Below are 14,868 nucleotides of genomic sequence, written 5' to 3'. Positions count from 1 at the left end.
GCAAAACACGCGGAAAGGGAAGGTCCCACTTCCCAGACAGTCTTGGAAGAAGGGTAGGCTACGCAGATGGAAGGAGATGTCCATCCCAAATAGCGATTGTATATATGGACGCCCTGAGCGGGCGTTTACAGTGTTCCCTCGTTTAGCGCGGGGGTGACGTTCCCAAAATGACCCGCGATAGGTGAAATCCCCAAAGGCTGTAAACCTCCCCATTAACATTTGCTCACATTTCTCTCTTGTTTAAACACGCTCAAAGTTCAAACCTTTGTAAGAAAAATAAGTACATTATTATTATTGTCAATATTATTGTATAACGAAACAAAGGTCAAAACCTGTTTAAAGGCCCAAACAACTGTTTAAAAAATAAAAATGTAAACATTTTCTGACAAATAATGAGGACAATTTTTAGAAATAACGCATTGAATTTTAATGACCGATTCGATTCAAGGATGATATCGGTTCATTTCGAACGATTCACTGGCTGGAAATCGATGCGGTAACGTTTTAGCCCAAAATTCATCCGGTGCGACTGAAATATCGACCTGCAAACTGGACCGTGCAGGTGAAACTTCTTGGATGCTTGTTGTTTTCTTGGAAGGGAATCGGGTAAAAAGTCCTTCTGGCCAAGAAACGAAGATTTTCCTGCTGTAACTTCCTGTGTGTGTTTTCTAATGGACGAGGAGTCTGCTTCATAAAAGTTGATGGATTCTATTGCTTTGCAATAAAACAAAGGGGAAAATGTTTCTAGCTAGACCCGAAGTTTGAGAATCCCTCTTCTAAACAGTTCAATCATCGTGGCTAAAATTGAGCATTGTGCGGTTTTCATGAGAAAAATATTAGAGGAATAGTGTTAATAATAAATACACAGAGAGCTAAATCAGTGAACAAAGCTGCTCTTCGTAGCACAAACGGGAGCCTGAAACATTCTCCTCATCGGCTATCCGCCAGACAAGACGGACATCAAAAAAACCACACACACACACACGCACACACATACTGTGGTGTCTCATCCAGCCACTAGGGGCACTACGGAAAGGAGTGACGAGATGTGGGGCATAAAAAAGGAAGCGAAGAAAAAAGGAGCCTTGACATTGCTAACTGAAAAATCAAGTGAACTAAGAGGAATTACAAGTTTGTTTGTTTTTTTTCTTGGAAAAACAGCACACAAGCCTGGCATGCGTTATGTCCCACTATCGATACAATCCATTGATTATAAATGAGCACAACTTAAATGGATATATTTATGCCCGGAAGGCTAACTTGCCAAGCGCAGACGATCCGGTTGGATCGCAGGAATATAAATCGATACATCGATATATAATCAATGAATGGTTACAGCACTACTTTGCTGGCGACTGACCTTTGCACCCGATCAGCGTGGGCGAACTTTGTAGGAAATCGCCGATCTTCTGCAGCGTTCCTTCTTTTCGGCCGCGGACGCCGGCGGTCCCGGGAGACGCCGACGGACGGGACGTCTACAAATCGCATCACAAAGTTTAGGTTGCGATGCATCTGCAATGCATCGTGTTTACGGCCGCAATCAACATATAATATCAATTACGGATTGGTTGTCAGGCGACTGGTTAGAGCGTCTGCCTCACAGTTCTGAGGACCCGGGTTCGATCCCCGGCCCCGCCCGTGGGGAGTTTGCATGTTCTCCCCGTGCCTGCGTGGCTTGTCTCATTTCGCATTTGAATTGCGAGGACGTCCACTTGATTGCCTTTCTGTGACTCTTCCAGTCTCTGTGTTGCAAACTGCTCAGTCTGAACTCAGTGGCCACTTCCTCCCAAGAAGATCCCGTTTGAAGCAGGTTTGCGACAGAGAGACCGGAAGAATCACAGAAAGGAAATCAAGCGCCCGTCAAACACCTGCGGTGAACTTTGCCGATCATTTTATTGGACGGCATATCACCGCCGGCCGTGCTGTATACACTCATGTAATATAGAATACAACGTTTGTGTAGTGACGACCTACGACGTGCACAAAGCCGCATTTTAGAAAAACACTGCTCACCAGATGACGATGACATGACACGTCATGTGACCATCTGCAACACAGCGACAGAGTGTGTGTGTGTGTGTGTGTGTGTGTGCGCGCGCGCGCTCATCACCTCCTCTTTGCGCTCGCCGAGTGTCGGCATCACTTTGCCGTTTCTTCGATTCGCCGCCTCCACTTCATCCTGCTGACACGCGCACGCACATTAGACCGGCACACACGCCGAGAGCAGAAAAGCTCCGAAGAAGAATTGCGGACATGACAATGTCGTGGACGTGCGATGGCCCGTTTACATCATGAATTTCAAGATGGTATGTTGGCTGCAGCTTCAAATGTATTTCGGATGAGTTGGTGAGGCCCGTGCGCGCAAAGCGAAGCCGGCGCCGCCTGAGTGGGCGGGGCTTTGGAAAGTGGGGAAAAAGTAGAAACGCGCCAACGCGTTGAGTCGCTTCTTAGATTGAGAGGGCGACCACTTTTTCACACCGGGCCATGTAGCGTTGGATTCCTTTTCTCCCAGTGACTGTTTTTATTTTTTGTGTGTGTTTCTCCGACAATCGACCGTCTGCGGTCGTACTCGAGCGGCTCCGACGACCGCAGACAAATTTCTTGTGTGTTTTTTGGACATAAAGATGATTCTGATGATTCTGATTCTTAATAATAACAAAACTTTTCAAACCTGCATTTTGTGATGACTCGTGTTGTCTTTGACTAACATTTCAATTTGCTTGATGATGGGAAACATTTGCGTGTGACAAAGGTGCAAAAAAAGACTTTTTCCCACCGTTGTGTGTGTGTGTGCGTGTGCGTGCGCGAGAGGCACGGAATGAAATGTGTATAAGGAACATGGCGTCGTTATTTCTGTGTCACGACCAAGTGGAGGCATGAGTGCGATGACGATTCCATGAACGACTATGAGGACTAGAATGCTTGAGTTGAAAGTGAAATGCGGCTACTGGGAAGACGAATCGTGAGACGGACGCGAGGATGGAGACGATTCAATTTGAACAAATACCTTGTGTCGATTGGTGGGACGTTTGCGGTGTCTGAAAATGGGACACTTGAGAGGCGGAAAAACAAGTGAGTTGCTGTGACACAGCAGCTAAAAATACACAAATGAGAAAATATGCCAAACAAAAAAAAAACCCCTCAAAAATGACACTAATGAAACAAATACAATGGAGCCCTGCTATTGGTGGGGGATAGGGACCGAGCCCGACTGTAAATAGCAAAATCCTGCGCAGAATTCAAGCCCGTTAAAACTGCATTGGAAAAAGGAGTATCTTGAAACGCGAGGATCCACCGCCAAGAAGTCTTTTCGGGATTGCTTCCGCCCTCCCAAAATAAAAACAATTATACAATTGAAAAAAAATTGAGAACAATTGGGGAAAATGTATCTATTTATCAAAAAAAAAAAAAAAAGTCCGCAGTCACCGAAGTGCAAATATGCGGGGGTCCACTGTACACAAATCAATAACGATTTCCTCATCGAGGCGTTCGGAAATGATTTCAAATTTGGTCTGGCAGCACGAAAGTTAAAAAGCGCCAAGCGGGAGGCGGCGGCCGAATGTGACCTTTCTGCGTTAGTCGCGTCGAGCGTTCCCTCACCTTGTCCATCTCGGCGCTCGTCCTCTTGCGGGCCGATCGCGCGATCTTGACTGTGACGGCGTCGGCGGCGGGCTCGCCCGGGCGTCGCAGCGCCACCCGGTCGGGCCGCAGCGGGCTGAAGGAAATCTCCAGCTCCGGCTGCGGGAAGCGTCCGGCGCGCCCGTTCTCCGTGGAGATCTGAGACGATTCCAGCACCGAGGGGCCGCCCGAGGAGTCCTGAGAGGTCAAAGGGCATTATCGATACGACGCAAACTCTGAAAAAGGGGACGGACGATGGAAAAGTCACTTTATAATGTATCGTCTATGATGAAAAACTCTTTTTTGACTTCTTTTCCTTTCCTGGCGTAGGAGTACGTTGCAGTATGTATGTATGTCTCAAGTCAAACGCAAATTTCAAGTCAAGTCAAGTCAAGTGCGACCCTTTCAGGTCTACGTCGACTAATTGGGTGTCCTGGTCCTGAAGCCAAAGAAATGCGGTCAAACGTGTTACATGTCAAATGAGTTGCGCACAACCGAGGCTTTTCACGTTTATCTTGACGTTTGGGAAATTGATTGTGTTGTCTGTTAATCACAGATTCAATGAAGCAATTTAAATAACGTGCTTTGAGCTTTTCATATTCAGTGTGAACATTTGGCATTTGCAATGTTACAACTATTTGTATTTCGTGTCTACCCTTCAAATGTGATTAAGGTCACAAAGTAAGTCAGCGTTACAATCCATTGTGAGTCGACGAAATGGAAATATCAAAAAGTTGAGAGCCTCCTAAAATCATTGAGAGCAACAGATTAGCTGATTGGCATTTTATTGAGGTGGTGATTTTTCTGTTTGGTCATTGGAAAAATCACGATGAACAGAATTTCAATCTTTGAATTGTTGTGCGTTTCAATTGAGAGATTTTTCCCCTCCTGGCGTCGTAAGGAGGCGGCTTAAAACTGCTGGCACTTTGGCAATAAAAGAAAGAAAAAGGAAAGCGTCGGCTTTGATTTCGGTGAAATCTTGCGCCGCTCGGATGACGATGTCCCTTTCCAAAACCTTGAACGACATGTATGATTTGTGCGATGGGTAATAAGTGTGAGCGACCACCTGGGCGTCGGGCTCCCGCTCTCGGCCCTCGCCGTCCTCCGTCTCCCCTTTGACCTCCGCCACGCCGCCCTGACAGAGAACAGGTTTAAAAGCGGGAGAAGGATGGAAAGGATGCAGAGGTCACGTCGACGGCAGGAAGCGGCGGCCATTTGCACCGACGCGGCGTTAAATGTGGCGTGCGCGCGTGCAGCGGTCGCTGAAGACACGTCTTGTCGTCCTCGCTGGAAGGTGCTCAAGTTAATCAACAACACATCCGTTATCAAATGAATGAGCTATTTTATAAGCCTTTCCAGACCTGATCTGAAGCAGACTGATTCTATTTGAGGAGGAGGATGTTTTTGGGATGCGGGAGGAAAGCGGGGGGTGCCCGGAGACTGCACACGGGCGGGGCCGGGGATCGAACCCCGGTCCTCAGAACTGGGAGGCTGACGCTCTAAACGCCCGATCCATTTATATTTACTTCAATGGTTTTTTCATGATTAACTACAGTTATAGTCCATGAATTCTTATTTTTGGGGGGCCTGGACTTCCCATATTTCCCACGGGAAATATTGCTTTGGTTTCCACATTTTTGGAACAGATAATTCACGGAAACCAAGGTTCCATTGTCCTCGAAAAAAATAAATGCGTACATTTGATGTGGTGATGTTGAATGTTGAGCCGTTTCATTTGTGACCCATATTTACTTGGCAATGTTTTCTGTGTGAAACTATATAGTTATTCCCCCCAAAATGTGCGAATGGTTGTTTATTTATATGTGCCCCGCGAGCCGTCGGGAGGATAAACCGGACGGAAAGTGAATGTTGCTTGGTTTTCCCACAATTTGGTTTTAGTCACACTTTTTGGAAGGGATTCATCACAAAGAAAAAAAAAAAAAAAAAAAAACTGTTGAAAATAAATATTGAACCTTCAGGCAATTGAGAACAGATTCTCATTTGCAATGCTGATCTGTTTGCAGAGAGCAGAGTCAAACTAATCCAAAGAAAAGAAAAGAAACAAATAAATACAATCGGAAAAAAATTGTACAATGTGATATAGTTACATATTGAAACAATCCTAACCGGATTCGGGCTGCAAATCAATTCAACGATGTCTCTCAATGATGAGTGAGCAGAATAGTTGGTCAATTTGCTCGATTAACTGCTGCAGCTGTCCATAAAGATCAGGACGGGCAGCAATCATGCGCACGACGCTTCGCTGAAGCTAAAAGTCATGTTTCGTGTTCACATTGGTTTCCATACGTTCAACCATAGCTATTCTCCCACAAAGGCTCTTTCTGGAATATCTATTTTGGGCTGTCTGGAATGGGTTAACGTCATCTAGCAATGTATCTTCCATGGCAAATAGCGCTTTAGTTTTGGCACAACTTGGGTTGAGTCAGATTTTGTCACAAAAGGAATCCGGCCGACGTGCGGGAAGGACACGGAGCCCAAAGCCGGAACGAAGACTATCGATCGACGGGCCTGGGCGTGTGTCTAGCATATAAAAGTCGAATGCAAAAAAGGAGTGAACAGCGATATAGCGGGTTTGCTGTATTTGCACTGACCTCCGGTGGCAACCGTGCGCTGTCGCGGCGTAGCCGCCGGATGATTTCGTCTTTGTCGGCCTGGCTGGCGAGAAGCTTGCGAAGCTGCACCTCCAGGGCGCCGACCAGAGCGTCTCGTTCCGCCCTCCAGCTCGCCGCGGTCCGCTCCTTGACGCCCAGCTCGGCCTCCTGGACAAAACGTCGGCAAGATGACGGCGACCGGCAGAGCGCTTTCGGGCTTTCCCGGCGCCACGCTGAACTTTTTAAACGGACCGTGGCGCCGGGTTCTTTGGAGATTAGCCAAGAAGGGAATCAATCAAGAAAAGAAAAGAAAAATACGTTTTCTCTAAAAACATTATAGAAATTCGGGCTGGACGGTTATGGCCAAAATGATAATCATGATTATTTGGATCAATTATGTAATCAGGATTATTCATCACGATTATTCCTCATGTTACGGAAAACGTGTGTATTTTGAATTGAACGCCTTTCAACAAACAATACATCAACACTTTTTAGTGCAAAATTAACTTTGAAATAAAAATAAATGATCGATAATAATAAAAAAAACAAAAAACCAAAAGGAATCCAAGTAATTCAAATCTACCAAGGTGTCACGGAATAAATATGCGCAATCACCAAGTGAAACTCGCTGGGAGCAAAAACAGTTTCTTCATAAACTAATCTGAAGGCAAACATTAGGCTTCAAGCGAAGACTTTGGATTTGAAAATCCCCGTCGGCAATATTGTCAACTGTCAGAGGCGACAACGGCGCGGTTGTTCTGCGCGAGCGTCGCCAAGACGTCGGCGCTTGGCATTTCCCTCCCCATTCGCTCCCGCCGTCGTTCCCACGCTTGGGAGAAATAACTGCGCAATAATGTTTCTTGTCTAGCGTTTGGCCGTTTTTGTCAGATGATTGAACAGATTAGTTGTGTCAGGCCCGGCGCGCACACAAGGATTTTAAAAGACCTGCAAAGATTTGTTTTTTTTCCTCTGCTACAAGATCAATGGGACGGTTTCGGTCGTATTGCGAGCGCTGCGCGAACCCACTCCTCCGAACTTAACACCTGACAGCAAGACAAGACGATCGATCGTCTGCCGTTTGACACCCTTGATCGGGACAGGCAAGAATCGGCGCAAAAACTTGCTGGGCAGACGATTGAGCATTGACGCAATAATTTCGAGGGCGCTGTAACAGATGAACGCCATTTCATTTCATTGCGATGGGCAAAGATGACGGTATCGCAATGATCTCATCAATTAAGCCTACAATACTTTGAAAGTGTATATGCTAAAGGGTTTCTTTGACAAATTGCATTTACAACAAAGAAAGTGACTTAGCTCATTCCCTGCGAGCCCTCCCAGTTAACATGGATATTTGAGCAGTCAATGGCAGTGACTCAAAAACAAAACAAAACGACATCTTAAGATCAATGCCACAAATAATCCCAAAGGAAAGAACAGCAAGCAGCTCACCAGCTCGGCCTGCCGGGCCAGGTATCGCTCTCGGTCCTCCGCAAACCTTTTCACTTCCTGGTTGCGTTTGTCCTCCGCCTCCTTGAGCTGACCGATCAGAGCCATCTTGTCCTCCTGCCACTTGTGACGTTCCGTCAGCTGTTTCTCTTCAAGCAGCTGGTGAGACGCCAGCAGAAAACTCAATTCAGGGTCCCAAATACAACCTTGGAGCAACCAAGGACGTGGTCCCTTTACCGCTTCAGATGTAATGAAGCCGCCGACGTCATTACTTGCCAATAACGTAAGAACACGTTGGAGGCGGTAAGACATTTTGGCGTAGAATGTAATACGTTATGCGCTGAATGCTCCGGTTATGTCCAAATAAATGAGTCTCCTGTTCGCAAAGAGACCGGAGGTGATGTTGAAAATGTCAAAATGTATTATTAGCGAGATTCTCATCGACAAGAAACTTCTCTTACATAATACGCACTCCTATCGAAAGTTGAAAAACAGCCTTCGTTTTGAAAGAAATTGACTTTTTAAAAAGAAATAAATAAGGACCACATTAAATTAACCATAGTCTTCTAGGCATTGTTAACTTTTGAAAACACAGCGCAGATGGATGCTTTTTTTGTTCCTCCACAAGAGAAGTCCCGATTCTAAAACGATTCTGAGCGTTGAACGAGACGGCGCGCGACGGACGCGTGAAGGTCCGCTCCGTGTGCTCAAAGTGTTACCCGTTGGAGAGACGAACCCGCTGAGCGTGAATCGACAACCTGCCGTCGGTTACCTCGAGGCTGCGCCGGAGGTCGCGTGACGAGGCGTCCGCACGCGGGGCCGCGTCGCCTCCGCCGTCGAGCTGCCTCAGCATCTCCTTCATTTGCTCCACCTCTGAACAAAAACATGACCGCAATGAGCGTTATCCTCAAGTTTAGACAACCAGATTTTCCCCATAAAATTCCACTCTCGGTTGTATTTCGTGTGTGTTCTGAGTTGAAGTTAGCCTCCGTCATCTACAACTCCAAATTTCCTAAAGTGTAGCAAGCTTCAGATTACGAGACCGACAAAAAGGTTTCTCGTCACTTTCCCTAAATTGGATCCCCATAAAAAGTGACGCGGTGCCCTTTTACGACACAGAACGACTTAAAATGGCGTCGCTTCCGGCTTATTCTTTTTTCCTAAATTAATTGGGATATTCTATACCGGTTGCACGTGTGGACGTCTTACCGTTGGCGAGCTCCTGAATGAGCTCTACTTTCTCATCCAGCATGTGCTCCATCTGCTCCTGAGTCTCCTCCTGCTCCACGAGAGCCGAGCGCATGTCGTCCACCAGCCGCCGCTCGGCCTCCAGATCTGCGGGCGGCACAAGCGACCACCTTGAGCGCCGAGCTTCGGGCGGCTCGACGGCGGGCGCTCACCTTGACGAGCTCGGTGATACAGCTGCAGCATCTCGTCGTGCTTCTTCTCCGCTGGCTGCTCCTACACGAAGGAAAGAGAAACAAACCGTCAAGCAGATGTTCCCTAACCATCATCGCTATATAGGGAATTCTGGACGGGAGCTCGATAAAAGGGACTAATAGCGACCGGGGGGCGTCCGATAGATCAGACTGGCCGTTCCATTGAAGCACATTATTTTTAGGCCATAAGCACCCATATTACTGTACGGTACAAAATGATGTTGGGTTTTTTCCAGGGCCTAAAACACCCAGTACAGTACAAAGTTATTGCAAATAAATATTCCCAAGAAGCTCGGAAATGTTTGAAAGGCTCACATTTTATCCAAACTGAACGTCGTCGGTGTGCTTGGTCATGGTGACGTTGTTACAGTACTCATCAGAGGCGAGTCGCTTTCATGAGCCACTAGGAATTAGTCTGCTTCAAAAATACTTTTTTTTGTACACAAAAGAAAATGGATATAACCCTAGTCACACGACGGCCACGTCCGTGCCCCACAATCAACATGGCCGCCGCGTAAGCACGTCTTTTGCAATTGGATCTCGTCATATTGTATGTCTGTGACCCGGAAATACGTCCGTCCTATTCTCTGCCTGCATTACGCCACAGCGCCACTAAACGGCAACGGCCAATTCTGGAAACTAGCAGACTTTGTCAACAGCAGCTTAAGTGACAAATGGAAATGGAAAGTTCAGTTCTGACGGGCCGTTTTATCCGCTATCCGTTATATTGGGGTCAGTTTTATCGAGGTTCCACTGTATAGTGACCTAGACCGTTCCGGGGGGGGGGGGGGGGGGAATTCCTGTTATGGTCATTGGAAAGCAGGGAACGAAATGAGTGACTAGTTCCGAATGTAGTCGCTGCTTTTGGAATCGTCGAAGCTCACTTGTTGTGATGAATCCGTTCCAGAAAGTCAGACTAAAACCCTTTCGTACAAAAATGATATTTCCCAAAGGAAATAACGTAAATCCAATGAATACGTTCCAGACCCACAAAAACACAAAAACAACAACATTTGAGAGGTACTATCGCTTATCATCCAAAAACGGTCAAATAGTAATGAATAATGAAGTGGCTAACTGGACATTTAACAACACTTTTACCTTTATTTAAAAACTTGATGGCGTAGCCAGCAAGGAGGGGAGAGCGGGAAGGCATCTTCCAAGTTCTTTCTTAAATGAAAACAGGTTTTTTTTTTTACCTTCCACCACAAAAAAAAACCAAAAACTTTTGAATCATCCCTGGTATGCAAGGCATCTTCCCATTTCAAAATTCCCATTCCAACAACACACCGTCATTTGGGGGAAATCTTGTTACGGACTAGAAAACGAACGCATGGCAAACTCACCGCTTTGAGTTGTTGGATAGTTCTGTCTCTGTTTGTGAGGTCCAACTGAAGCTGCTTCTTCACCTTCTCCACATCTGACAGCTTCCGTGTCAACAGCTTCCCTTCTTCTTTCATGGTGGAGATCTGCAGGGAACGATCACCCTCCTCCTCATCCATCCAAAGCTCACTCCTCACGCCATATAGGACCAGAATTGTCTGATGTTGTTGAACTCACATCTTTGTGGACCTGCTGGATCTGCTTCTTGTAGTCGGCCAGCTTTTCTCTCAGGTCCGAAGAGTCCTCTTCCTTCCGCTGCAGATCCGCACCGAGACGCTTCACTTTGTCCGAGTCCTGCTTTGCGAGTTCCTTCAGTCTGGGAGACACATCAGAGCAAAGAGATTCCATACTTTGCCAGTTCTCGGAGTTCTTCTATTCGATTTCGGTGCGTGCGCCATAAGGCCCGCATATAAAATCTCCCATTCGCACCAAAACCATTTAGGATCGCATAGAAAAAGCAAATAACAATTTGTTTCCCCCTCTGGGATTTTCTTCACTTCTCTTGATGGCAACAAGTTTTCAATCCGTATTTTTTTCTTCTCAGTATTAACTTGCATCGGCCTACGTAGAGATAAACACAATAAATTAAGTTGGAAAATGTTCGACAATTCAACAAAGTGAAATGTTAAATTGCTCGGATGAAGAGTAAGACAGTCTTTTGTCATGTGGAGTTGTACAGGTGAGGCGGGCAACTTTTGCCAAGTATTTGTATATATATATATATATATAAATCTTTGGAAATGTTCAGCGTCATTGCCTCGGTAAGGGCTGAAACCAGTAATCTAGTGTTTCAAGTACCTCGAGTAAATAATTCAATCAATACATAAAAGCTTGAGAGATGTTCTCTGCCTCAGAGAACCGTTGATTGGATTGTGAAGCTCACGTCAGCTCGGAAGTACAAGGTGGGAACGGAGCCGTTTTGTGGACCGAGCGCGAACATGGCGACAATGAATAGAGAGAAACGAAAACAAATGTCATTCTGAACAGCAACTAGAGCACTGCGACGTGTAACCGTCGGAGCGCGGCTCACATGGGACGCAAAACCAGGTCAATTAAACAAATAAGAGCCATTGATGTGAATGTTACCTTACTAACACCACGTCTCTATTAAATTGGACCAAAGTCGAATTTGTGGCTGCTCGATTACGACGGCGACAAGAGTATGACCGCCGCCGTTACGTTACTTCATACAGTGCGCTGGCAGGTTTCGCTCAGGCACTGTGTGACATCATCATTTTGAGTCACGCAGGTGACAAACTTGGCAAAGGTGGTCAGAGAGGACTTAAGAGTAAAATGGGTCACGGACCCCCATCATTTTGGGGGATTTTGGGTGAAGCCAAATGAAGGAAATATTTGTTTCCTCTGCAGGCGTCTTCATTTGAGTTTGAACACCTCCAAAACTTCGAGTAGTATAAAGAATAGTTGTCAGCTGGTCTAACATCAAACGTCGAGCCGTGAATCTTCTGTATTGTTCAAGTGCAATGCTAAAATGAAATTGCACAAAGGCTGTGAATGCCTTTGTGCAATTCATGCGTTTTTCATGAATTCATGTTTTTGATACTGGCAAGAAATGCCCATTTTAAACAAGTTTTGTTTTCCATATTTGTGAAATTGCCCCACGAAAAATCTTACTAGAAAAGAAAGTCGTTTGCTGCTTACTCAATGTCGTTTTTTTGTATCAATGTGGGTTGCGCAGGCGGCAAGAAGTCTTTTTCAAAGCAAATCCCCTCGACGACAGCGCCATTTTACAAGCCCAATTCCAATGAATTTGGCACGTTGTGTGAAAAAGGACTACAAACAGAATACAATGATTTGCAAATCATGTTCAACCTACATTGAATTGAATAAAATTAAATACAATTTTTAAAAGACAAGATATTTCATGTTCAAACTGATCAACTTGATTGTTTTGAGCAAATAATCATGAACTTAGAATTTGGTGGCTGCAACACGTTCCAAAAAAGCTGGGACAGGCAGGTGGCAAAAAAGACGGAGAAAGTTGAGGAACGCTCATCCAACACCTGTTTGGAATGAACATCCCACAGGGGAACAGGCGAATTGGGAACAGGTGGGGGCCAGGATTGCTTCACACGCAAAGGTGGGGCGAGGTGAACAAGTGCGTGAGAAAATAGTCCAACAGTTTAAGGACAATGTTCCTCAACGTACAATTGCAAGGAATTGAGGGATTTCATCATCTACAGTCCACGGCACTGCATCAAAAACCGACATCGATGTGTAAAGGATCTCACCGCGTGGGCTCAGGAACACTTCAGAAAACCAATGTCAGTCAATACAGTTCGGCGCTACATCCGGAAGTGCAACTTGAAACTCGACTATGCAAAGCAAAAGCCATTTCTCAACAACACCCAGAAAGGCCGCCGGCTTCTCTGGGCCGAGCTCCTCTAAGATGGACTGACGCGAAGTGGAAAAGTGTTCTGTGGTCCCACGAGTCCACATTTCAAATTGTTGTTGGAAATTGTGGACGTCGTGTCCTCCGGGCCAAAGAGGAAAAGAACCTTCCGGACTGTTATGGACGCAAAGTTCAAAATCCAGCATCTGTGATGGTTTGGGGCTGTGTTAGTGCCACTGGCATGGGTAACTTACACATCTGTGAAGGCTGAAAGGTACATACAGGTTTTTGAGAAACAGATGCTGCCATCCAAGCAACTTTTTTTTTTCATGGATGCTTATTTCAGCAAGACAATGCCAAAGCACATTGTGCACGTGTTACAACAGCGTGGCTTCGTAGTTAAAGAGTGCGGGTACTAGACTGGCCTGTCTGCAGTCCCGACCTCTCTCCCATTGAAAATGTGTGGCGCATTATGAAGCGTAAAATACGACTACGGAGACCCCGGACTGTTGAACGGCTGAAGCTGTACATCGAGCGAGAATGGGAAAGAATTCCACCTCCAAAGCTTCAACAATGAGTGTCCTCAGTTCCCAAACGTTTGTTGAATGTTGTTCAAAGAAAAGGTGATGGAACACAGTGGGAAACCTGAACCTCTCCCAGCATTTTTGGAACGTGTTGCAGCCATCAAATTCTAAGTTCATGATTATTTGCTCAAAACAACAACAAGTTGATCAGTTTGAACATGAAAGATCTTGTCTTTGTCGTGCATTCAATGAAATATAGGTCGAACATGATTCGCCAATCATTGCGTTCTATTTTATTTTTGGTTAACACAACCTCCCAACTTCATTGGAATTGGGCTTGTACAACGCTCCTGCCTCCGGTCCCTTCGGGAAACACTCGGCAAAGATGGGCGCACAGCCCTTCTTCTCTTTTGTGAGATCACGGACGATTTCGAGATCGGAGGACCTGTTTCTCGACAGGCGGTGGAACAGAACCTTTGTGTGTTGAGATTATCGGAGCATGCCACACACAGCACGACCAAAACTGTTCAATGTCAATGTTTTTATCTTCATGCGTGGGGTCTGTAGCAGATTAAAAAAATACAAATCTTTGAAGATTGTAAAAACAATTGTGTGGACCACAGCTAAATTGTTTGCAGCCACGTTGTTACGCAACTACGAAAGACAAAAAAATGAATTGATCAAATGAATTCCGCCTACTTGGTGATCTCGAGGGCTCTCTTCTCCAGCTCGGCGTCCTTCTGCTCGACGGCCTCGCGCGCCACGGCCAGCTGCTCCCGGCGCCGCTCGGCCTCCCTTCGCCGACACTCCCGGAGGGCCTGCTCGTCGCCGTCCTCGCGCCGCTCCTGCAGCTTCTTCCGCAGAGCTGCGATCTGCGCCTCCCGCTCCCGCAGCCCGCTCTCCAGTTCGGCCGTGCCGGACCGGGCGGTCGCCGCCTCCTCCTGCCGGAGCCCGACAGCGAAATTCGTTTTGATCCGTGAACATTTTCAAAGTCGCCCGCTCGAATGCCTTCCTGTGCCCCTTGGACAAAAAAGAGCCGACGTTCGATATATCGGCCGATATCTGATGTATTGGAGGACAACCAATAAAGTATATCGGCGGATATATGAATTCCGAACCTTGACGTACACAGGCTATATACTGTAAGCCGATCGATAGTCTTATACAGTCGTCGTACTGTGGCATCCGTTCCAGCCCCCAAGTTAAATTATACGTACTAAAATAACACAGTGACAAATAGAAATAAGTCCAAAGACACTATGATCAATAAATAACACACTAAATAAACATGACAACAGTTTATTGCTCATGAACTTGAACCGAGGAGGGAACGAAGAAGGAGAGAGAGAGAGAGAGAAAGTCCTCTTCCGTAATAAGACGGGAAATGTTGTTTTCTTTTCTAATTCATTGGCTGATTTTAGCACAACAAAGCGATCCGGTCTAACGTTAACTTGTCTTTTTCCGTTCAGAAATCCAATTCAGAAAGTGGG

The 14,868-nt window shown here is 46.1% G+C and overlaps 1 protein-coding gene across 6 annotated transcripts in view; it reads right to left on the bottom strand.

The window, feature by feature from the left end:
* The window catches only part of LOC133485973 (kinesin-like protein KIF20B), a 30,702-nt gene that overhangs the window by 2,004 nt on the left and 13,830 nt on the right, over positions 1–14,868 (bottom strand). The window contains exons 21-33 of one of the 6 annotated variants that reach the window (XM_061790461.1): positions 14,078–14,319; positions 10,682–10,820; positions 10,468–10,590; positions 9,083–9,143; positions 8,892–9,017; positions 8,455–8,555; positions 7,686–7,841; positions 6,231–6,398; positions 4,685–4,753; positions 3,601–3,816; positions 3,008–3,052; positions 2,111–2,182; positions 1,361–1,475 (exon numbers count right to left, since the gene is read on the bottom strand). In XM_061790461.1, the coding sequence (XP_061646445.1) occupies positions 1,361–1,475; positions 2,111–2,182; positions 3,008–3,052; positions 3,601–3,816; positions 4,685–4,753; positions 6,231–6,398; positions 7,686–7,841; positions 8,455–8,555; positions 8,892–9,017; positions 9,083–9,143; positions 10,468–10,590; positions 10,682–10,820; positions 14,078–14,319 (1,633 nt within the window). The remainder of the gene's footprint in view (positions 1–1,360; positions 1,476–2,110; positions 2,183–3,007; positions 3,053–3,600; positions 3,817–4,684; positions 4,754–6,230; positions 6,399–7,685; positions 7,842–8,454; positions 8,556–8,891; positions 9,018–9,082; positions 9,144–10,467; positions 10,591–10,681; positions 10,821–14,077; positions 14,320–14,868) is intronic. The other 5 variants (XM_061790462.1, XM_061790463.1, XM_061790464.1 and 2 more) reach the window with 5 other exon arrangements.

This window comes from Phyllopteryx taeniolatus, chromosome 11 (genome assembly GCF_024500385.1).
Source record: "Phyllopteryx taeniolatus isolate TA_2022b chromosome 11, UOR_Ptae_1.2, whole genome shotgun sequence".
NCBI classification, from domain to species: domain Eukaryota; kingdom Metazoa; phylum Chordata; class Actinopteri; order Syngnathiformes; family Syngnathidae; genus Phyllopteryx; species Phyllopteryx taeniolatus.
Note: the sequence above shows the minus strand (reverse complement) of the source record. Positions and strands in the feature narration are given on the sequence as shown.